This window comes from Danio aesculapii, chromosome 5 (genome assembly GCF_903798145.1).
Source record: "Danio aesculapii chromosome 5, fDanAes4.1, whole genome shotgun sequence".
NCBI lineage: Eukaryota > Metazoa > Chordata > Actinopteri > Cypriniformes > Danionidae > Danio > Danio aesculapii.
The window spans coordinates 47446904-47470791 of NC_079439.1; the positions used below are offsets into that span (position 1 = coordinate 47446904).

Sequence of the window (23888 nt, forward strand, 5' to 3'; positions counted from 1 at the left end):
ATCTTGGAAGGAAGTTAGCCAGAAAAGCACTGACCTGGAAGTGCACATCCTTGACAGTTTAGAGATTAACTAATTAAGTGTTCTCTGTTAAATCTGAATTATATGATCAATTGGTCATGACAACATATGTTTTAGTTCATTGTAACTTATTAAACTAAGTTAATCATGTTCCAACTTAATTTCATAAGTTACGCAAGCTGTTTTAAATCAGTTTAACATAATATAAGTTCAATGGAATCATAAGGTTAACTTGATTCCGCTTAAAAATTTAAGGCAACCGGGAGAATTTACAGTGTATTTGTCTAAATAAAGCTGCAATATCCAGTGTAATAATTTTAAACTCTCTGTTGGTGAACTTCAAGCATCTCCCTCAACCCAGGTGCGCAACCTTGGGGTGCTTTTTGATGCACAGCTTAGTTTTAACTCACACTTCAAACACTTGACTAAAATAGCCTTCTTTCACCTACGTAACATTAGACCTTTTTCATCACGGTCTGATGCGGAAAGGCTTATCCATGCCTTTATCACATCACGTCTTGACTTCTGTAACTCACTCTTCGGGGGCCTACTAGCTAGCTCTCAGAGACATTTACAGTACATTCAAAATTCAGCTGCACCGGTTTTAACACATACTTCCTCGCGCCACCATATCATTCCTGTACTTCAGCAATTTCACTGGTAAGTCACGTCTTGACTCTTATTTTAACATACAAAGCAGTGCATGGGCTAGCACCTGACTACATTTGTTACCTGGTAACTCTGGCCACTCCCACCCGCAGTCTTCATCTGGACTTTTGTTGTATCAGCCAAGCTGTAAACTGAAGACTATGGGTGGTCGTGCTTTTTCGTACGGTGCCCCTAAGGTATGAAATGGCCTACCCATCAGTATCGGGAATGCCATTTCTCTGGAATGTTTTAAAAACTTCTCAAAACTCACCTTTTTACCGTTGCTTTTAACTTAGATTGATTATTTTTGTTACTTTATCATCCAATTGAATTGAATCGTTCATATTTTATTGTGGTCTTTTTTTTACTGTTTCTATTGTTCTGCTTTGTTTGCCTTGTATGCTTGTTGGCGCTTTGGGTCTGAGAAAAGCACGCTATAAATAAAATGTATTATTATTATTATTAGAAATGAGTTATTAAAACTATTATTTTTAGAAATGTGTTGAAAAAATCTTCTCTCCGTTAAACAGAAATTGGGGAAAAAATAAACAAGGGGGCTAATAATTCAGGGGGGTCGAATCTGGCTCGATATGGGGATGTCAACACTTTGAATCTGAAAAATTGCTTAGCCATGCCATGATTGCAGATATTTCCTTAATAAATAAGGGACATTTACACTTACTGAGATGACAGACAATACTTGTACAGACATATTGCTGATGATTAACACTGACGTGGAGGTCTATATTAAAAATAGTGAATGAGGAGAGTAGATGCTGTCTCAGATAAGCAGGACCTGAGGTTGGCTACACATGCTTATTCATTCATTTATTTATTTATGTATTTATTTAATTTATAAACTTTAATAATTGTCAAAAAATGATAAAAAAAAAAAAAAAAAAAAAAACAACAACAACAAATAAACAAAAACCTCTAAATGCCATCTGAAATTTTCCTCTAAAATGAGCAATTTATCAGACTCCTGTGTATTTGTTCAGTAATATCACATTTATGGCAAAGAATAGCCTAAGTCATTTTCCTGCCCTTTAAAGTGAAATATCTCAACATAAACAAAAAAAAATATATATATCATTTTCGACTGAAATTTCAGATGACACTTGGTGATGGTGACAGGTTTTTGCATCTGAACTCTTCAATTATATAATAATAATAATTATTTTTTTGGAATTAATTTTTGTATCAGTTCTTTCTGACCTTTTAACCTACTTGAACATCCGAGTGCTCTTTCTTATCACCCAGTGCAGTCTCTTCCCTGCTGAAAAATCCAGCTTAAACCAGCCTAGGCTGGTTGGCTGGTTTTAGCTGGTTGACCAGCCTGGTTTTAGAGGGGTTTTGGCCATTTCCAGGCTGGTTTCCAGCCATTTCCAGCCTGGTCTTAGCTGGTCAGGCTGGAAAATGACCAGCTAAATCCAGCTAAAACCAGCTTGACCACCCTGGTTTAAGCTGGACATTGCTGGTTTTGGCTGGGCTTCCAGCCAGGCAAGGTAGTCAAGCTGGTCATTTTCCAGCCTGACCAGCTAAGACCAGGCTGGAAATGGCTGGAAACCAGCCTGAAAGTGGCCAAAACCCCTCTAAAACCAGGCTGGTCAACCAGCTAAAACCAGCCAACCAGCCTAGGCTGGTTTAAGCTGTTTTTTTCAGTAGGGTTATATTTCGTGAACAGGCTTTGTAGGCCTAATAAGGAAATTGTATATTCATGACTATAAATAAAATGTACTTCCTGCAGTATTTTTATTTAATTTTATTTTATGATTGATCCTAGATATTTTGAGTTGATAAACCTAACGGGAATTGTCGGGAATTATTTGTTTGTGTGTTTATTTATTTATTAGCAAGAGCTATACGTCGCTGAAGTTAAATTAATATATATGGCATTTATTTAATCAGTGATTTTTAGTCACAATAGTTTTAGCCTACGTATGATATAGCCTATTATCAAGGAAATATTCACTTAAGTGTTCTGTAATAGGGCGTAATAACGGGCAAAGTGACGCTCCCTTTTATTAAGCTGTGAATGTTCTGTTCTGTTCTTGCATTTAGTGTGTGTGTGTGTTTGTGTGTGGGTTGTAGTCAAGTTGGGGGACCGTGTGTCCCAGTCACTTTTCTCGCACATCCCTTATTTTGCCTGGTGTCCACTCACTTTTTCGGGTGGATTGAGCCCCTCCTCCTTGACGAGGTTATTTAGGGAGGAAAATGGATTTGGATGTAGTGTTAGCAGTTTGCATCTAGTGTCCGGACCATCACAAGCAACACACGAAGAAAAGTTTACAAGTGGAGATTCGTTCAAGAAGATTCTACAAGTGGAGGAAAACGCACTTTTTAACTGACAAAAGGACACGCATGATGGTTTCATGTGGACTCACTTTAAACTGGGATTAAGCCACATTATTTTGCGTTTGGAATTATAACTTTCAAAGAAAGGTAAACATTTTCTTTCATCTATTTTATCCTGTTTTATATGTAATGGCATGTTGAACTTAAAGTGATTGTGATGAATTGCAAAATGTGTGTTGCTTTAGATAACATATCACGACATAATATTATTACATTGCAGTAAATCAGACAAATAATGCATATATGTGATTACCAATACCTTTCAACATTCTAATGTCAAATTATTGTTACAATTAGAGTTACAATTGTTAATATTTTATTGCAGTCTTTCGACTTAATGTTAATATTTGTTTCTGTAATATTTAAACCTATTAGACATATGTCGCATAGAAGTGGACATAGTAAATATAAAATATCCAAGTTGTGTCAAAAGACGTTTCACATCTCGGCATGCATCATTAGGCGTGACTAGCCAGATGTCCCAGCGCAGTTTAGAACAGCATAGGGCATCACTTCTGAATCTCTATTCATACACAACTCTAACTGATGATTATAATAACTTTTTGCAACTGGCGAATCAGAGGCGAATAGGCGAATGCAAGAGCGCGTGCACATTTGTAGAGCGCGCGGATGAAAAGTTGAGAGGGTTTCTCAAGACATGCTTATGAGAATTGAAACGAATGAACAATGTTTCAGATTATTTGGAAACGATTACACAGCTAGGTGTTTTTTGCCTACTGTGTTCCACTACGTGTTATTTATTTTACCATTTTCTTTTTTATTTTATTAATTGTAAATTATGCAGTTTGCGTTCACTAACAATTGTTGTACTCAATTTGGAATGATTTCAAAAATGCAGTTTTATGGAAAATGATTTATTTTATTTTGAACAAAAGTCAAATTCTATTTGAAAAATGTCAAAATCTTTCTACTGGTAAAGATTTATTCAAATACTGTTATTATAAGAAGTATAAGTAAATGAGTATAGCCTACAAGTCATCTATTGACTTTCACAGTAAAGGACGTTACTTTTCATTCTCATCTGGTCAGTGGGTAGTCTCGTGAACCCCGCTTTTGTAGTTGTGTGGTGGCAAAAGTTTTAGCCTTACCCCCCGCAGGGGATTAGAGCAACTGAATACTCGTTCGCCACCCACCCTCTGAGAAGAAACACTCTGTATGACCACCACATCGTCTCAGTCAGATGAGCAAAGCCTTTCAGCATACTGTACGTGAGTGTTAATAGATAGCAAATGTCCGTCATTCAGCTCGGTTTTCAGCAAGGGACTTGTCAAATCAATGATTAAGTATTTCTTCTCTTCACCTTGTAGACAGCAAGATGTTGCTAAATATAAAACACATATTGTGGTTGTTCTGCATATACCACACAACAACTGGACCAGGTAAGCTTTTTATATTTTTAACTTATTTTAAACATCTGTACACGTGTTATGTCTCACTGATTGATGCAGCTATGCATGTTCTGCAAGAGTTTCTCTATGTAACTTGATTAGCATGTAGTTTCAAATATGTGCGAATGCATGTTTTTCTGTTTCATACGTCTTTCAGTGCATGTCCTGAATGGGTCGAACTTTCCCACAAGCTATTGTCCCCCAGCTGCCTTTAATGGTTTACTTCCAGGCACCTATACCTTTTAATTAGGATCTTCTTGTGGTGCAAACAGATGGCTTGACTTCTTCACTCTTTGGGGCCATGCTCACACACGGTGATGTTACCCTCAGGGGTAATCCCACCTGTCAATTCTAAGCATTTCTCACATTATTGGTTAGAGTGTATGGTTAACTTTCTGACAGTTATGATTCCTGCATCATCACCTTTTCAAGTGTCTTACTAAAGGAAGATAATTGCTGGCATGCTCACCTGTAGGTATCACAGAGGCAGTAAAACAATTCCAAGCTCAATTATCATAAACACAGTGAGCGAGGCATAATTTCTTGTGCTTTGCAGTAGACACAGCTGTGTGTACGTATGTCTCATGCCTTTAATTCTCTCAGTCTCTAGCACATTATTGGAGATGCGTCCTGTCAGCGGCTTGTTGTCTGAGAAAGTGACCCTTCCGTGTTACTTCTCCATCATGCCTACTGTTGGACCCAGAAACAAAGACGCCTCAGGATACGATTACCTGCGCATCAAGTGGACCAGAATTGATGGGGGTGTGGAGTCTACTGTTCTTGTCACCCAAAACGGTGTCATTAAGATTGGTTCGGGCTACAGGAACCGTGTATCTGTGCAGAGTCACCCGGAGGACATTGGTGATGCTTCTCTCACTATGGTGAAGCTTCGGGCGAGTGATGCCGGAACATACCGATGTGAAGTGATGTTTGGGATCGAGGACACACAAGACACAATCAGTTTAAATGTTGATGGTAAGAGTTTTTGACCATATTTTTCTCTCTAGTCACAGAGATTCTGGAAAATTCTCAATGTTTGATTATGTGTTTGATTATGGTTCATTCAAACTGCCAGGGATTTTCTGGAATGTGTGCATGCATTCATAAAGATCCCATAAAGACTCATGACATCTGTTTTTTTAATGGGGTCGTTCAGCAAAATGAACATTTTGGCTGATACTGAAAACTAGTTATTCTTTATTTTGAGCCCAATATATAGGTTTATAAATTCAAATATTGATTCACACTTTGTTTTGATGGTCCGTTTGGTTGAATTTAAGATGCCAGCTAATCTACATGCCAACTAATTCTCATTAGATTATAAGTAGATTGTTAGTTTGGGGTCAGGGTTAGGGTTAGTGTAAGTTGACATGTACTTGCAAAGTTTCTTATAGTCAGTTAAATGTCTGTTGAATGAGCAGTATTAACAGATATTTAGCAGACAGTAATACTCAAATGGACCATCAAAATAAAATGTTACCTATTTTTTTTCTGAGCCTTTAAAAAAATGCAAACAACACAAAGGACAACTCACTTTATTTTATAGTCATTACTGCATTATTGTTGCAATATCGCCAACAGCATTCATCTGAAAGGCACCAAAAATAACCTATTATTTATCTGCCGAAAATGACTTTTCTTATCTGGCTAACTATGACAATAGTATGAAAATATTGTCTGAAATTGACATGGGCACCATTATATTGTGCGTGATTGATTTCTATTATGATTTCTATTCACATTTTAAATACTCAAACTACTGTAAAATTAAGTCGTTTTTCTCAGGAATTTTTATTTACTAAATAGTTTTAAAAATGTGTACTTTTAGTTTCTCTTAAGTACATTTTTAGTGCTGTATTGGTACTTTTACTCCACTACTTTCCTTCAGCCTGCAGTCACTACTTAATTTTTTCCTTGTCTACGGGGATTAGAAAATGTTGAACTTAAATACAACCAAATATCAACGTCTAATGTTGTAACAGCTTGCCGTTACCACTATGACGTCTATCAGATGTTTAGTTGCCATACCTGACGAATAAATGTCAGTATTTGAGGTAAATAGGATGTTGGTTTAAGATGTTGCATTGACTTTGGATCTTGGTAACTTTCTAACACAAGCTAAAATTAACCAAATATTGACGTCATTTGATGTCGTTTTTGGACATCAAAAAAACATTGTCTTAGACTCTGGTTAGACATAAAATTTTGGTCACCTGATGTCACAACCTAAATCTAACCTAATTTTAACGTCTTATGATGTTGTGTGCCTGCTGAGCTATAACTAAATGCACTACAGAATGTTACGTTTACACACATGCTTGAATTACATGTAAACGCATCAGCTTTTTACAGCATAATACTCACTACTCTTTTTACTCATACTTTGAGTAATATTTACAATGGATACTTGTACTCTACTTGCAGTACATTTAGACAAGTAATGGTACTTTTACTTAAGTATGATTTTTTACTCTTTCCACCACTTATCCATGGACATTTTAAGGTAGCTCACAAATAAGCAGTAAAAATTATATGTAAAGCATTTTTGATGAAATTTAGTTTTTTATATTTGTGTATGTTGTAGTCTGATGTTTGAGAAAATACAAGGTGTCTCTAACTAAATACATTTTTTACTGTTTGTTTGTTTTATTTTACTGAACTGTACCTTAAAAATGTGGTATGTGAGATATCAAAAACAACTCTTAATAATGTACAATATTATTATTATTAAAATAATTCAAATTATTATTAATATAGCAATTTATCTTCATTGTTGGACACTAATCTTCATATAGTGCTATTTATTCATTCATTCATTTTCATAAATTTTCCTTCAGGTTAGTCTCTTGTTTTGGGGGTTGACACAAAGGAATAAACCACCATTATAACCACTATTCTGGCATATGTTTTACACAGTGGATGCTCTTCCAGCCTATTAATTTTCAATTAAATTATGAATAATATTGTTGGACTTGTCTGATTTGTTGGACATTTTCAGGACATCAAATCCTAACAATTTTTAGTGGTTCCAAAAAAGTAAAAAATGCGAAAAAATTTTGGGAGCAAAACTTAACAAATACATGTTATGGGGCCTTAGTCACACTATCTTCAACTTATAAAAGATTTCTGTGGAATTGTCTATTTAGAAGTGGCATATAGCATCACACCATGCATGGTTTTCAGCGACAAAATGTATAAAATTCCTTTTTTTTAAATGTACAGGTGAAAAACATTACTTAAAAGTGCAGTAGGTGTTTGTCTTCAGAAACATGTTTTGTTGTTCTGGTTGAAAGTCACTTCACATTACAATAGTAATGATTAAACTAAATGATGTAAATGTATTTATATGTATTTTTATATTCTGGGTAAGGCAATTATTTTAAATTTACAGCATTAATAATGTAGTTTTTTATTTAGTTTAACAACAAAACATAAGACCGACTTGGTGGCGCAGTAGGTAGCACATTCACCTCACATGAAGAAGGTTGCTGGTTCGAGCCTCGGCTGGGTCAGTTGGCGTTTTTGTGGGAAGTTTGCATGTTCTCCCCGTGTTCATGTGGTTTCCTCCGGGTGCTCCGGTTTCTCCCACTAGTCCAAAGACATGTGGTATAGGTTAATTGGGTATGCTAAAATTGACTGTAGTGAATGAGTGTGTATGGATATTTCCCAGTGATGGGTTGCGGCTGGAAGGGCATCTGCTGCGCAAAACATATGCTGGATAAGTTTGCAGTTCATTCCGCTGTGGCGACCGCAGATTAATAAAAGGACTAAGCCTAAAATAAAATGAATGAATGAATGAACAAAACATAAGTAAATAGCGCTATTCCACCTAGCCCGCTTTACTGACATGAAGTTGCTGTTATAATCACATTGGTTCATTTTTGAAGTATGACAGCCTGTGACATGCTCCCTATATTGTTTATCATTTTACTCTGAATATTCAGTCTGAAATAGCATGCAAGTATGGCTTAGTAATAAGTGTAATTGCTGTACGCCACCGGCCAACCACTCTCTTTAGGACAAAGCACGTGAGAGAGTGAGACCAGCTGTCCTTACATGCGTGAAATATTGCAAATTATGACAAGTTTTGCTTGCTACACTGAAAATGTGCTAGATATAATAAAATTTTTTGGGGGGGGAATTGTAGTGTTATAAAGTACTGTAAAGTTTTCTAACTGGCGAATTACATGATCTAGTGGGTTGTTTACTGTCATCTTTCCAGTGCTTGTTCATAATTTCAGGAGGTATGTCTTTGGATGGCATTGGAGGGACTGTGTTTTAAACGCTATTATGCTCATGTAGGCAGATCACCTACTGCACATTTAATGATTTTTTTATTAATGAGCTTTGTGCTTGAGACAGTCACACTATTGAATAGTTTTGAGAATTGGCTCAGAAATGTAAAAAAATGTACAACGCAGCAGTTTTTCTAACAAAGGGTCCATATGTTTAACTATTTAATGCGTTTTAAATGATGACAATACTAATTATATTCATTTTTGTTGTGCATGACAGTTAAAATGCAACGTCACCAACGCGTTTGCATTCTCAGTCCCTCTAGTGTTTTATACCAATTTCCTGGGACCAGCATTTTGTGTGAAAGGGGTTTATGGGTCTCAGTTGATCTCAAATTTCCTCTGTTTACAGACGCCATTGTTGTATATGCTGCCAATATGGGAAATTCCTTAAAGCTAATTGATCAGTGACAGTTGTAACCAAAGTAAATTACAGATAAATGAAAATTCAGTGTGTTAAGTGGAACTGTTAATGGGAGAAAACCCGCAAGCACAGATTATCTAAATTGTTGAGGGATTTGAAGGTTGTTTTGGACCCTCCCAGATTACAGTTACAGTGTAAAAAGTCAAATGCACTCCAATAAACTTGGCTTATCCTAATGTCTTCCCTCTGCCTGCATACGCTGTGATGCCGGGACACATGTTGAATGGGCTGATTTATGCACAGGCCATGTGAAAGGATGGGATGGGTCAACCCTGAACTGCTTTGGCTCTAGAATCACAGCACCACCCTGCTCTCAGCAGAGATGCACTGCCATTTTAATTAGATCCATTACTCATTTAATTTGAGTGTGTTTCAAAGCGACAATTATGGGGGTGGATGGAATGTCCCCTCATTCAAATGAATGTCCCAACACTGCTCATTTTATTAATTTGTTTATAAGCAACTCGCAGACTTCTCCAGGACTGAAGCAGATTGTATTAAGTTTCATATTTGTCACCGACAACAATTATGCAGAATGCCCCCTTTTTAAACTCTGTTCTCTGTTCGGACACGTTCATTTTTATTTGTTTTTTGTGTTTTTTGAACAGGCGTGGTGTTTCACTACAGGTCGGAGGTCAGCAGATATATTCTGAACTATGCGCAAGCTGTGCAGGCTTGCAGCGATGTTGGAGCCACCATTGCTACATCCGAACAGCTGAGAGCTGCTTATGAAGATGGATTTGACCAGTGTGATGCTGGCTGGATTGCAGATCAAACAGTGAGGTTAGAAGCAACATGCACACAAAAGATCTGTACTTCTATATTCTCTTCTGGCAGTAATCTCATTAATAAATTCTACATCTATACATATTCTTAGATAAAGGCCAGTTTCAAAAGCAAAACACAGTATAATTTGGCCTTATTTGATAGTAATGAGCACTTCTGTTTCTGTCTGTGTGGCTTGTTTCTACCTGCAGATATCCAATCACTAGACCCAGGCCTGGCTGTTTTGGAAACCTGCCTGGAAAACCTGGCGTTAGGTCGTATGGCAAACGGAGACCCACAGAAACTTATGATGTGTTCTGTTATGTGGATAAACTTGAGGGTATTTTTTTTCATTACAAATCATTTATATGACTATTTTAGATAAAAACCTTGTTGACAAGGCCAACAGTTCTGTGGTAATGCAACAGAGCAGTAGTTTATCTATTATATTTGCTTTATGCTGACATATTTAATGTGGTTTCAAACTGCGGTTATGACCAAAAATGAATATCAACCATTTTGGCAATGCACATCTGTGGTGTTACGCACTGAAGTGGAAGCTTTCAATATTTTTGTTGCCACAGAAAAGGAGTTTAAGCTCTTTTTTAATAGTTTTATTTGAATTCCAAGTTTAATCTGAACTTTAAAACCTTGTTTTGCTGTGTATCAGTATGTTCTGATTTTTTGTTAATCACAAACATATTTCAAGCAGTTTTTGGTTACTAATAATGAAGAAAAAGAGGTTGAAGTGAATTTTTTCAGTTTACAAAATGAATAATTTACCTTTAAAATAAAAAAGCTCAATGCTCTAACAACGGGATGAAAACCAGTAAATGGATTTGGTAAATGAACACCCTGTTGTAGGGTTTATTATGTCTCATTCCCTCACGAAAGAAGATTTGGGTATGTCTTTACTGTTCTGCTATAAATTACTTGGACGTCATAAAAACCTCAGTACGAGCTTTTGACAGCAACACCCAAGGCTGTGCGAAAACAACTCTCCCTCATTTTTTTTATTTGATTCACCACAACATTTGCAGATGGAAAATACATATTTCTTTTTTGAAAGCCGTTTAATGAATTTGCATTTGTCATTAATCGGGCTATTCCTTTATCAGCCTTGATCCAAAATCTGGGTTTTGATTCATTGACTGACATATTTCAGCCTACCTTTCAGCAAGATTTCAATAACATTGTTAGCAGGTTTTATAACTGATCATTTCATGTATAATAATGCTTAATGTGCTTTTGCCTTAGGTAATGTTTTCTTTGCACCCACAATGCACAAGATGACCTTTGATGAAGCCAAAGCAGTGTGTGAAAGCAATAACGCAGAGCTGGCCTCACCTGGTCAACTTCACGCTGCCTGGAGACAGGGCTTGGACCGTTGCGATTATGGCTGGCTTTCTGATGGCAGTGCAAGGCATCCTGTCTCCATACCTAGAAGTCAGTGTGGTGGTGGTCTGCTGGGAGTACGGACCATGTACCGCTACCGAAACCAAACAGGCTTCCCAGATCCCAGTATGAGGCTTGGAGCATACTGTTTCCAAGGTAAAAAACTCTTCACTGAGCTTTTGAACTGTTTATGGTGTAATAAACGAACACCTGAGTGGCTGTGAGACTTTACCAGCTGTTCTGACGTCATTTCTCTTAGCATGCTTATTAAGAAGCTCTCACTCCGTTCTATGCGTAAACATGAGCTCTAAGCTTACTCTGAACGCTGTAAATCAGAGAAGAATATTAGTTTGAGTGCACCACGTTTTGTTAATTGAGGTTCTTTTAAGTTGAGATGCCTGGTATGGAAAAGTTTACATGAGAGTTGCTCATTCTCCAGTGATTCACTGACCTAACTCTGCTGCGTTCTGGGTTGCCGCCCGTTTCTAAGGAAAGCAAACTGGGCTTGGTTAACAAGAGGGTTTAAACATTCAGAGGTTCGATGTGCCACTGTTGTGCTTCATGGCTAAAATGGCAGATGCCTGTCAGACTTTGCCTTGTGGTGTTGTACTGTAGGTACTCAGAATTCAGAAAGACTTGATTTTCACATCAGCTTTGATGACCTCATAAAAACAATATTATGCAACAACGAAGATCTGTCTGAAAGGATAAACAGCTTTGAGACATGTCAATGTCATTTTAGGGCAAGTTAATCATTGACCATCTTGGTAAATTTTGTAAACAGTTATTTATGTGCTGACAATGAATACATTAGTATAATTTCACATCGCTTGATATTACAGTTTGTTGTTTACAAACCATGATGATGTGATATATGAATAATAATTATTTTTTGATACCTTGAAGTCAATGTTTTTGTTGCATTTAGAGAGACACGGAAAAACTGTTTTTGTTTCCATCCAAAAAGGGTTATTTACAGCATAGTATAATACACAGGGGAAAATAAGTGTTGAACACCTCAATGTTTCTCAGAGAACATATTTCTAAAGATGCTGTTGATTTAAAAAAAAAAAAAAAAAATAAAAAAAAAAAATATATATATATATATATATATATATATATATATATATATATATATATAGCTGTTGGACAACATAATACACTTTTGAGGCTTTTTCATGTGAGAACGTAGTTGTTTAGATTGCATCTATGCAGTTTATTTATAAGAATAGTGCCTATTTAAAGTATTTATAAGATACAGCATGTCGGCATCCATCAGCCTGTCATTGAGCAGAGCAAAGACAGTTGATATTGTCCATCCACAATATGGTGAAAGAGACCGCATAATAAGCCCTTAGAGGAGAAAAGATTGGCGTATTTTCAAACCACTGGTGATCAGAACATTACAAAACTAGTAAGTGACATTCTAAATCGATTTCTCCCTTTTGTATGTTGTAATGCTGTATTTATACTATAGTAATTGAAGTGTATTGAGTGTGAGATGGGACTCACATAAGGAATGTATGTATTTTGTGTTGGCCACTCTTTGTAAAACCCTAAGTTATGTTTGAGTTGGCAATCTGTTTGTTTCTAATGAGTCTCTTCTTTTCATTACCGCAGACTAGTTCAGTAAACAGCAAGAAAGAAGAAATGCCCTCATGTGTTTAACGTTTTTCCTTACGGCAAACACAACAGTAATCTGGTAGTGTTTGCGTTGCTTTGGCTTTTTCGGTGTTAATTATTGGGATCTCTCGATTGCAACAGAGAAATACTAGGAAATGTCTCTAGACTGATGGCATTTCATGCCGTTCAGCCTTATAATCTTAAAATGTGAGCAAAATCACCTGCTTTTTCATCACTTTAGACATTATGCTAGAGAATCATTCAAATACTAGCTCTAAAGTGATGTTGATGAAGTAGCGACAGTTTCTGCTGTTCTGACGTCAGCTGCAGATGTGACTGAATGTGAAGTAATTACTCATACAAAGGGGTTTTTTGACTCTCCGTCTAAAAAAACAACAAAAAAAATTTATATACACGATTATGCCATCGAACTGTTGTATAAAAACGCAATATCACATGAGTAGCAGGCCGATATGGCTGTATATCATCACTGGTGGAACACTAAGGCACTCGGCCTGCGGCCTCCCACCAAGGCCAATGCCATATCGCACTGCTACTCGTGTGATAATGCTTATATGTGTTTGTGTGTGTGTGTTTGTGTGTGTGTGCATGTGTTTGTTGTGTGTTGACACATCAAATCCCATCAGGCTCAAAATAAAACTTGCTTTCATCACTAATGTGACCAATTCCCCGTCCATACTCCTGGTTAAACCTTTTGAATATTTCTGCTGATGAAAGATTTGGTCACTGCAGTGGGGCTTTTACTGGTTTTACTGGCAGTCAAGCAGCTGGAATTACTCAAAGGTTCAGCACTTAATTATTATATTATAAACATACAAATACTCAGATACCCTGTCATCTAGCACTCACAAACAAAGAATATCATAATATTATTCATTCATTTTCCTTACAGGGAGAACATGCAAACTCCACACAGAAACGGCAACTGACTCAGCCGGGCTCGAAACAGCGACCTTCTTGCTGTGAGGCGACAGTGCTTACCACTAAGCCATCGTGCCACCATCATAATATTATTTAATATGAATAATTAATTATTTTAAGGCCGTATTTCCACTTGGTATTAACATACGTTGAAATGTGTCTGTGTGACCACTTGTCTTTTCCACTGTCCTCTTATATGACCACACTCAACTTCACTTTTGAGGGAGCACTGAGTGCAATAGATTTCCTGTGACTCAGATACACAGTTCAGGCCTACAGCCATGAACAAACATGAAAAAGTGCTTAGGTGTTACCTGCTCCTTTTCTTTTTCAGCCTCTTTCCGCTGTCAGACTCTCTGTCTTTCCTGTCATTTGCACCAGTGCTTATCTGAACAGACGTGTGGATAAAGAAGAGCGTTACTACCAGAGCTCTAAAATCAGTGGGTCTCGCTAACCTCTGACCTGGGGGGTTTATCTTTTCAACTGAGGCTAATTTAGACAACCTACCCCCTGCCGGCAGGGCACTCACCCAGAATGACAGCCACTGACTGCTGTGATAAGTAATGGTCCTGGGGTTCACCCAAAATCTCCACACTGTGACCTCTGTGTTTGTTTGGTCCGTTTCAGCTCTGATCCGCATAGCATTGAGGGTTTTCAAGTGTCTTCTTTTACATAGTGGATTTGCTTCATGAGTCACGAGTATGTTTGATACAATGACAGATCTACATAAAATCACATGAGCTAATCGGACTGGATTAGGATGACAAACGTTGTGTTTTTGTCCCTTACCACACCTTGCCACGTTATAACATCCCACAAACCGTCAGACTATGCATCACATTGATGACAGGCATTTTTTTTATGGGAAAAAGTACCTCATTGCTGACATCAGAGTGGGTAGAGAGAGCCTGTAGATAATGGAGAACAGCTGGAGCCTTGGCTGCTGGCCTATATTTGAAGATGGTGTTTTTTGTTGTACATGGGGTGATTAAAAAGAGCTAAACAGCCATTAAGCCATGTAAGCTGTTTGTGCGAATCAAGTTAAGTTTGCATAATAATTGTTTGGTTGTTGGATCTTCTGACACCATTCAGATATAAAAGAAATCCACTGAATAGTTTAAAGCCAAGTTAATCTGATGTGCCATTCACGTCAACCTTTACATATTTAAACTCAAGCACTGATTACAATGAAATGTTCAAAGAGCCATTTGTACCTGAAAAGCTCAGTAAAATGTCCAAGCTTTTTCTTTTCTTTTTCCTTTTTAATTGAGAGGAAGTGAAAATCAGTTAAAAAAATATTATGACCTAAAAGTGTTTCAACAATTTAAATATATAGGTCTCGCTGGGACTCTTGCATAATCAAATCGTTGGCTTCTTCAGCCATGCTGAGATGGTGTTTCACAATAATTTCATTATGATAATCATACAATAAAACATAATGTCCCAAGAGATGGACTGACAGTGGAAGCTGCTGTGAAAATTCCCATAGTAGAGATTTACAGTGTTTGTAAATCTTGTTTACAATGTTTTATGCACCGTGACCCCAAAAAAGTATGTGTGACCTTTTTGTTATGTTATTCTCAATGTAAGTGCATGATTTGTTAATCTTACTTAAAAGTAAACAATAATGTATTTATATTAACCTGTATTTATTTATTTTAAGTCACTCATCAAGGCTGGATTTATGTCTAATTCTGACATATTATAGCAGTTTAAATTGATATATATTACAGTTAATTATTCATGCGATGGCTTAATTCTCAGTAACTAAAACTGTAAGTAGAACCATTCTATTATAGTTTTTGTTTCCACCTTCAATTCAATGCATCCTTACAAATATGTATTACTTACTAGTTATAAATACATACACTTCTGTACATTATATATTTATTTATTTATTTATTTATTTATTTATTTATTTATTTATTTATTTAGTTATTTATTTTAACAGTATTGCTCTGGTTGTTTTTATATATATGAATAAATATTTTTTTTGTAAGCATTTATAATCAGATTGTATTTTGGTTGACATTTCTGTACAAATTAAATGGACTCTACCACTCATGTATAAATGGACCACCCACAGTGTATTTCTAAGGCTTGGTTGTGTTTATAAGATGCAAAGCAATGTGTGCTCATGCTTCACTTGTAGAATATCACGTTATTTTTTCATATATCTTATTTTGATTATATACAGCTACTCGACATGAAAACGACTGTCATATTTCCTATTTCCTCTGAAAGGCCTGTCCTCAAGAGGCTCTGATTGGTCAGCTAACATAATGTGCTGTGATTCGCAGATTGGCTCCATGTCACCATGGCACGCCACTTCAAGCATTCACTTTTGCACTACTACTACTTAGCCGTATCAGTTTGAGCCTGAATTAGACAGAAAATGAAGAGTAACAGCTGAACCTCATGCCTGCTCTCTAAAATAAAATCTAACAAGTGTCTTTCACATATATTCAGAATAAGCATGTGTAAGTAATATAAAATGTTCACATATCTTTTGCAAGTTTGTTATTTGAGATGTAGAATGCAGAGAAAGTGGATGCATAGAGAGACACTGAAAGTGGTTGCATATAGAGACACTGCATGCGCTGCTGAAGATTGTGGGTGTTAACAGCAGTTTGACTGATAAATATGAATTTGTAGCTAAATTGTTAACGGTGCCAAACAGCATTTTCTGTTGTTTACATCCTTGCTTACGTCCTCGCTACAACATACCATTAACGCTAGAAACTGTGCATGTAATTGATCAATTATTTAACAAATAACAACACTTACAGGTTGTGGCTCACAATCCACAGCTACGTCGGTTGGCCGAGTTATTAGCCGAATCCAGCACTGAACTGGGAGAGATTCTGGAAGCTGTCCTTTGTCAAATGCTAGAGCTATATCTTTTTTATAATTATCTGGAACATAACTAAAATTAAACTGTAAGCACTTCTCTCTGTGTCGTGTCCTTTGGAACCCCAATTACAGAAACAGAACAAGCTCTGTGGAAATAGCAGCATTTGAATGCCATTTAGCTTTCTACAACATTACAGTGCATCTGGCCACGCCCCTTTGCTAAAGACAGTCCTCGCTGCAGCCTGCAGCTTGACGACGTAGTTGACCAGGTCCGCTAAGTAGTTGAGGATTGCCTATACCTCCCCCTACCCTAAACCCAACTATCACAGTAGCATGGGTGGTACATTAGTGGGCGGTACAAGGTCCACTATGTAGTTGCAGATCACCTACACCTCCCATACCCTAAACCCAACCATCACAATAGCATGGGCGTTACCTTAGTGGGTGGTACAAGGTCCGCTAAGCACTTGACAATCGCCTACTCTATCAAGCTGCAGGCTGCAGCGAGAATATCTTGCTTTGCTGCGTGGCATGTATGCGCGTGGTGAATGCACGTAACCTGAAGCGTTTGTGATCTCACTAACCTGGATGTGTTTTTTGTAGTCCCCAAACTTAGTTCACTGTAGGCTTTGCTAAGCTAATTCTGTAAAAGCCAGTGTCTTCCTTTGCATTGAACTTTGAGCGTATTACATTCAGAGATGTTGTTTATGTTCACACAGCTACATTACACATCAACTAGTTTCAAATATGATATTGTATATCCTTTAAAGTAAAATGCAAAATAGAGGGTAAATTTGTGATTAAAAAAGTTTTTTTATTTCTTCTTCAGGCTCTAAAATTATATTCAACCAGTCATCTTGGATAGATGTCACAATCAAGAGCGCTACCACAATAAAGCCCACCACCCCATTTTTCTCTACAAAGACCACCACAGGCCAGACTCCTGATGCCAGTTCCCCTCACGCATCACAGGCTATTACTGAAGATGACCTGCCTCCAACTGATGCCCCTTCAATGTTTTCTACAAGCATGGCACCCCCAAAGACAAGCCGTGTCCCTGACAGACTAGAATCTATCTACACTTCATACTCAGCAGCAATCAGTGTAAAATCTGAGGATAGCGTCCCCACAACAAAACTGCCAGATTTTGATATTAAAGATTTTGGTACTGAGGAGGCTGATGATGATGCAAAAGTGCGTGGAGATGTGGTCCGTGGAGAACTTACTACTGCAGCTCCTAAAGTTACAGAGGAACCGATAGAGGAACCAGAGGACAAGATCATCATTGAAGTGAAAACGGTTCTACCTGATGTTTTACTCTCAGCCCCTCTAAGCACAAAACCGATGTTTGCAGTTGGGAGAACAGAGGAATCTATTGTGGTTGGTGTTACAACAGACAGAGATTTGGGGATAGATGCCACTGTAGTAAACACTGAAGAATCTGGACATAGAATTAAATCATCCTCTCTGATGGCAAGTGAGAGCAGTACTGGTAAAGATGAAGCTGTATCTCGTGCTTCCACACAGTCAACAGAAGCCACTTTCCTTGAGAGTGCCAAAACTGTGTTTCCTGAGTATGAAGATGAGACTGCTGATGGTGTTGTTATGGCAGGTCCTCCACCTTTGTCTACACAGAGATCCACCAGCTCTCATCCCGAACCTTCAGAGACCTCCAGTGGAGTTAATATCACAGATTCAGCAGTTACACCACCTGTTTTTATGCAAAGCCCAACTCAACGACCAACTATAGGAAGCTCAGTTACCTCACAAAAAGTGTCTCAGACATTCTCCAGCTTTTCAGAAAAAGAAAGTACTGAGTTGACTAACCATGTTACAAGGTCAGCAGGTTTGATTACACCTAGTTCAGCCACAGTTGCTGCAGGAGCAGTGATAACAACACCTTTAGTTGCTGACCACAAAACACCACGTGAGGAAACTGCTTCAGGACCTTCAGATGCACCAAAGGAGGCACTAACAGAGGCCACATACACCACCACTGCTTCAGATCATGCCTCAGGTACCATTTCTCTTCTTATTTGCTGTGGTTTGAAATTAAGAATCATGCAAGAAGTAGATTTTGTTCTCATCTTCAGTGCTTTTCTTTCATGATCAGTTTTCAGTAACATATTCTATATTTAAAAATTATTAGATTTTTTTTGCTGGATTATTTAAGAAGCTTTCAGATAACTAAAATTAACATTTAGGCAATGACTGTATTCAAAAATGTATCCCTATACCTTTAAAATGATAGACCACTCACAGATTTGCTCACTGTTTACTCACCCTCAAATTGTTCCAAAGCTTTATGAGTTTCTTTCTTCTGTTGAACACAAATTAATATATTTTGAAGAAAGCTCAAAACACATAACCATCGACTTTCACATAAGGAATAACAAATACTGTGAAAGTCAATGGTTATATGTTTCCAGATTTCTTTAAAACAACTTCTTTTGTGTTCAACAAAAGAAAGAAACTTGAACAGATTTGTGACAATTAAAGGGTTGAGTACACGATGACAGCATTTTCATCATTGGGTGAACTACCCCTTTAAAGAGTGCACAGTTTGAGGGAGTAGCCATTTGTAGTGGTGTCCAAAACTGAATTCATAGTAAACTTTCTGAAGTGCACTCAGTCAGTTCCACAATGCACAGCAATAACTTGTGTACAATCAAATAAATTTCTACATTTGACCACAAGATGGCATCTAGAGCAGAATCATACTAAGTTTCTAAATAAATTATATACAAAACAATTATATAAATTATTAACAGTTTGCTTTTGTATAATGTTATTATTATTATTATCAGTATCATTTATTATATGCATGTTTATATTTATTTTAATAAAGACAAGGTTAGAGGTGTCCACCTGTCGGGTTTTGGACCATATGGGCATAGGACGTGTGTTCGGATATAACTCGTTATCGTTATTATTGTTAATTTATTAATTTGCTGGAAATTAGAACTGAATTTAGAAATAGTTTTGAAACAAATCTTAACAAACACTTAACAAACAAAATTAAATATGTAGGCTAATAGATGTTTTCAGGGAAGAGTGTAAAACATCGTTTCCTTATCAATGAAAGCAAAGAGTAAAGTAAAGTGTAATAGTAAAGTAAAGAGAAAGTAAAGAGGCTGAATGGAGGAGGTTCGTTCTTTATGCTCGCGCTGCAGATGGTCTGGTAAACTGTTTTCTCGCTAGTAACGCATTTAGTTTTCCCTCTTACAAAGTCCGCCATGTAAATAGCAAACGCATGATGCAACTGACTCTTAAAAGGAATTGGAGATGGGACTCTGATTGTTTTAATGCATGTTATGCTCAAAACACCCCCATAACTCATTAAGAGAATAAGCACAAGCCTATTAGACCATGCGCCAGGGTGCAGAGCATTTTTTTTTCCGTCCTTAAAATAGCAAAAGTGAATTTGTACATGCCCTTAATGCTTTTGCGCCATACTCTTTAGACTTTGCGCATAGATTGTTAAAATAGAACCCTTAATTAGGACCGTTAAAGGTAAACCATGATCATAGGTTTTTTACTATGCAATAATTACATTTCAATATGATAATAGTTTCCTAAAGGACTCTTTATTTTAAGAACAATAATGACAAAGACAACATCTTTATTTTAATGTTTCCATTTAGACATTCTGTTGCTAGTATATTTTCAACTGTCAACTACCAGTTGACTCCCAACAGACATTTTATCGCATATAAGTAGCATTGCAACTACATGTAAACTAGCAGTAATTAGATAAGTTTTCCACTTTAATCTAACAGTCTAATGGCACTCCATTAACCAAGCTTGAAATTTTAAGATCCTTATAGTAACCAGTCTGACGCGACATACTCATCCATTCATTTATAAGTTTTTTTTGTCTACACAAAAGAAGATACTTTGAAGAAACCTGAAATTCTGTAACCATCAACTTTCATAGTTAGACAAAAAAATTCTATGGAAGGCAATGATTACCATCTTTTATCAAAATATCTTAATTTTTGTTTAAAAGAAGAAATAAACTGGGTTTGGGTTTGGAACAAGTGGAGGATTAGTAAATGACAGAATTTTCATGTTTAGGTGAACTATCCCTTTAAAAGCTCAGGCTTTATAAAATAGTGTGATTTGCTTGTCTATTTATCTATGCCATATGGAAGTGATCCCACTGTGTCATTATCTTCATACTGTGGTTGTGCTCTGGAGTTTCATTTTCACATAGATTAACGATTATAGAACTTTTGTAGATATTTAAAGTTGTTGTTATAGTTTCATTCTAGATGTAAACAACACTTAACAGTGCTGTCCAGGGTCCTGAAAAAAGGTTCCATGTATTGAAAATGTGTATAGAGAAGTAATTGTGCGCCTTGGCACTCAAAAATATGTGTTCTAACTATGTATAATATGTGCTTTTAATTCCTGAAAAATAAGACTGTCAGATGAATATAAAGAACTTGGAAAGAGACAAGTAGAGGTTTTGTAAGAATATGGATGGCAGAGATTTAGCCCTGTATTCATTATATTGCTTTCATGAGTATTTCTCGATGGTGACAATTAGAGATGTAACGATTCACCTGACTCACGATTCGATACGATTCACGATTTAGTCATGATTTTTTAACAAATTTGTTTGAAACAAATTTTAAGGTGAACAAGAACCCTTTCATTTTTTTTCAATGCTGTAAAGTAACATATTTCCTGCCATAACTAAATTGCTATTTTAAAAACAAATTCCAAAAACTAAAGAAGACCCATTAATATAAACAAACTAAAACTGTGACTATGCTGTGATTTGAGATTTTTTTAAAGAAATATCACCATATCTATGTTTTCGGGCATAAGCTGAGGTCTTTGCACATTTCCAATATCCCCTGCTGATGGAAAAACTCTTTCACCGAGGACTGAGATGGCTGGTGTGGAGAGGAAAGCCTTTCCTAAACCAGAGAGCAGTGTGTACAGACGTGATCAATAGGCACTGATCCAGGGGACTGGCCACTGGCATAAAAAAACTAATTATAAAATTACTAATTATAAAGTAGGATAAAGACAGGAGTTGAACATGATTATAAAGGTGAATAATTAATATCACTTGTATAATTAATTATTATATGTATCAGTGTCATACACTTAAGAAGAAGAGATAATCTTGAACAATTTTAAATATTCAACAATAATACGCAAATTATTAAAATATGCCTAAACTAATTTAAAAAGGAGAAGGCAAAAATAATCTAATATCTGGTTCTGTAACAGAGCAACTTTATCTTATAGTCTGAAAAACATCTTCACGCTCGCTATGAAAACACTGATGCACCATGTGATCTCCATAGCATTTGCCGGAGCAAGTGGAGCTGCAAATCATCCGGTCCGCGTGGTTTGGCTTATTAATGATTTTTTTTTTTTTGCGTATAGACATCTTTGACAGTAGTTTTGCACTGTGATGATGGTTTATGTGCATCATGTTTGTTGTTTTGTTAGTGCAAGTAAACGTGTTTTTGCAGTATTTGCTCACAGTGTGTTTTGTCTGGCGCACTTCACTGTCATTTTACTCTGCCGCCCCACCTCTTGCTCACCGCTAATGTGCAGGTAAAGCAAGTTTGCTCTTGTAAAGACAGCGTCCCCTCTGTTCAAAAAATGTATCATGATTCATTCAACATTTCTACCAATTTGAATCGTCACATATTTGAATCGATTTTCAACCAGCTCATGGTGAATCGTTACATCCCTAGTGACAATAGAAGTGGTTTCTTGACACTGTGAAAATCCATTCCAATTGGTCCACATTGTGTTCAATAAGACTTAACACACACACACACACACACAGATACACTAGATCACAGGTGCAGCATTAGCTGGCACTGGCAGGTCTGGTCTGTTAATGACAGGCTGTTTGCCTCCATCTGGCAGAGAAGGTTGCAGTACAGATGATGTGGATCCATTTAGTGTAGAGAGCTGTTTATTAGGGAATGCCCTAACAAATCTGTTCTCCCAGTTATTTCTGTTAGTGACTGCAAGCTTGGCAGAACGTGTCTTTGGACGCTTACCAGCGTAAACATAGAGGTCTGTTAGTGCACTGATGTCTGGACGCTACAACATGGCTGATGTCATCTCTGCAGTCTCCTCTGTATAGAGACGGCTGAGAAAACTGGTAGTGAAGGGAATGTGAGCGTTGCATTCTTCTATTGGCCTACTTGTTTGGTTGTAAAAGTAAGACCAAAGGAAAGCAAGGATGTAGTAATGAAATATTACACATTTCATGTCAAAATATTATGACACAAAGATTAAACTAATGAGTATAGGACATTACCCAGGATGCTTAGGCCACTGAGGTAATGATTTAGGCACAAAAGCGCATTTGTACCTTATTTTAGCCCTGTGCAGTGTTTTTTAAACATGTTCCAGCTTGTTTTTAACAGAAAATGAAGCTGGGAACTGTGGGTTTGGTCATTTCCCTATGTCTGAACATGGGGCTGTAGGGAAATGCATGAGAAGAATAGAATTTTCCCCCTGTTCCTTCTCCTCTTGGCCTAACCAGGTGTTTGCAGATGTTACCCTCTATTCCTGCAGGTGTTCCCATCCACTACTAATCTGGACAACTTTATCTTGTGGGAAATATTGTTTGTTTCCCGAAATTGAATTTTACATTAGTGATTGTGTGGGTTGTTTAACTAATATGACCAGTGTTGCTGTGAGATGAGATGATAAGTCTGGTATAAATTTACAACTTTAGTTTCTGGAAGCTGATCAAGTTTACTGAGTCAAATAGGAACCGGATATCTGTCTTTGCTCTAGACTCTGATGAAACAGTCACAACAAAGACATTTTGTGGACAGGACCTGTTGTGAGGTCTGTTTAGTGTGTATATAATAAAAGACATTTTTGGTTGAAAAGTACTTCTAAAGGTAGTTTGTTAAACATCTGCCAATACATTTTTTCTTTAAGACTTTAAGTATGGTAAAAACATGTTAAATTGATGTTAAATTGGAACCTTGTATGTATGAAACATGTTTACGTCCATATATATGGAGCACCATGATTGAACTTCTATCTAACTACCAAATTCATGGTTGTGTGTCATAGATAATGGAAAAAGTGAACAGGCTGCATAATTATTTAAAAAAATACAACTAGTACAAAATTTACTTGACATTCTAAGACATTTATTTT

The 23888-nt window shown here is 36.8% G+C and overlaps 1 protein-coding gene across 1 annotated transcript in view; it reads left to right on the plus strand.

The window, feature by feature from the left end:
• The first annotated feature begins 4353 nt into the window (after positions 1–4353).
• The window catches only part of vcana (versican a), a 62272-nt gene continuing 42737 nt past the window's right edge, over positions 4354–23888 (plus strand). Inside the window, exons 1-6 of the mRNA XM_056457141.1 lie at positions 4354–4421; positions 5034–5405; positions 9758–9932; positions 10127–10254; positions 11172–11465; positions 17557–18744. Of these exons, the coding sequence (XP_056313116.1) occupies positions 4358–4421; positions 5034–5405; positions 9758–9932; positions 10127–10254; positions 11172–11465; positions 17557–18744 (2221 nt within the window). The 5' untranslated portion in view covers positions 4354–4357. The remainder of the gene's footprint in view (positions 4422–5033; positions 5406–9757; positions 9933–10126; positions 10255–11171; positions 11466–17556; positions 18745–23888) is intronic.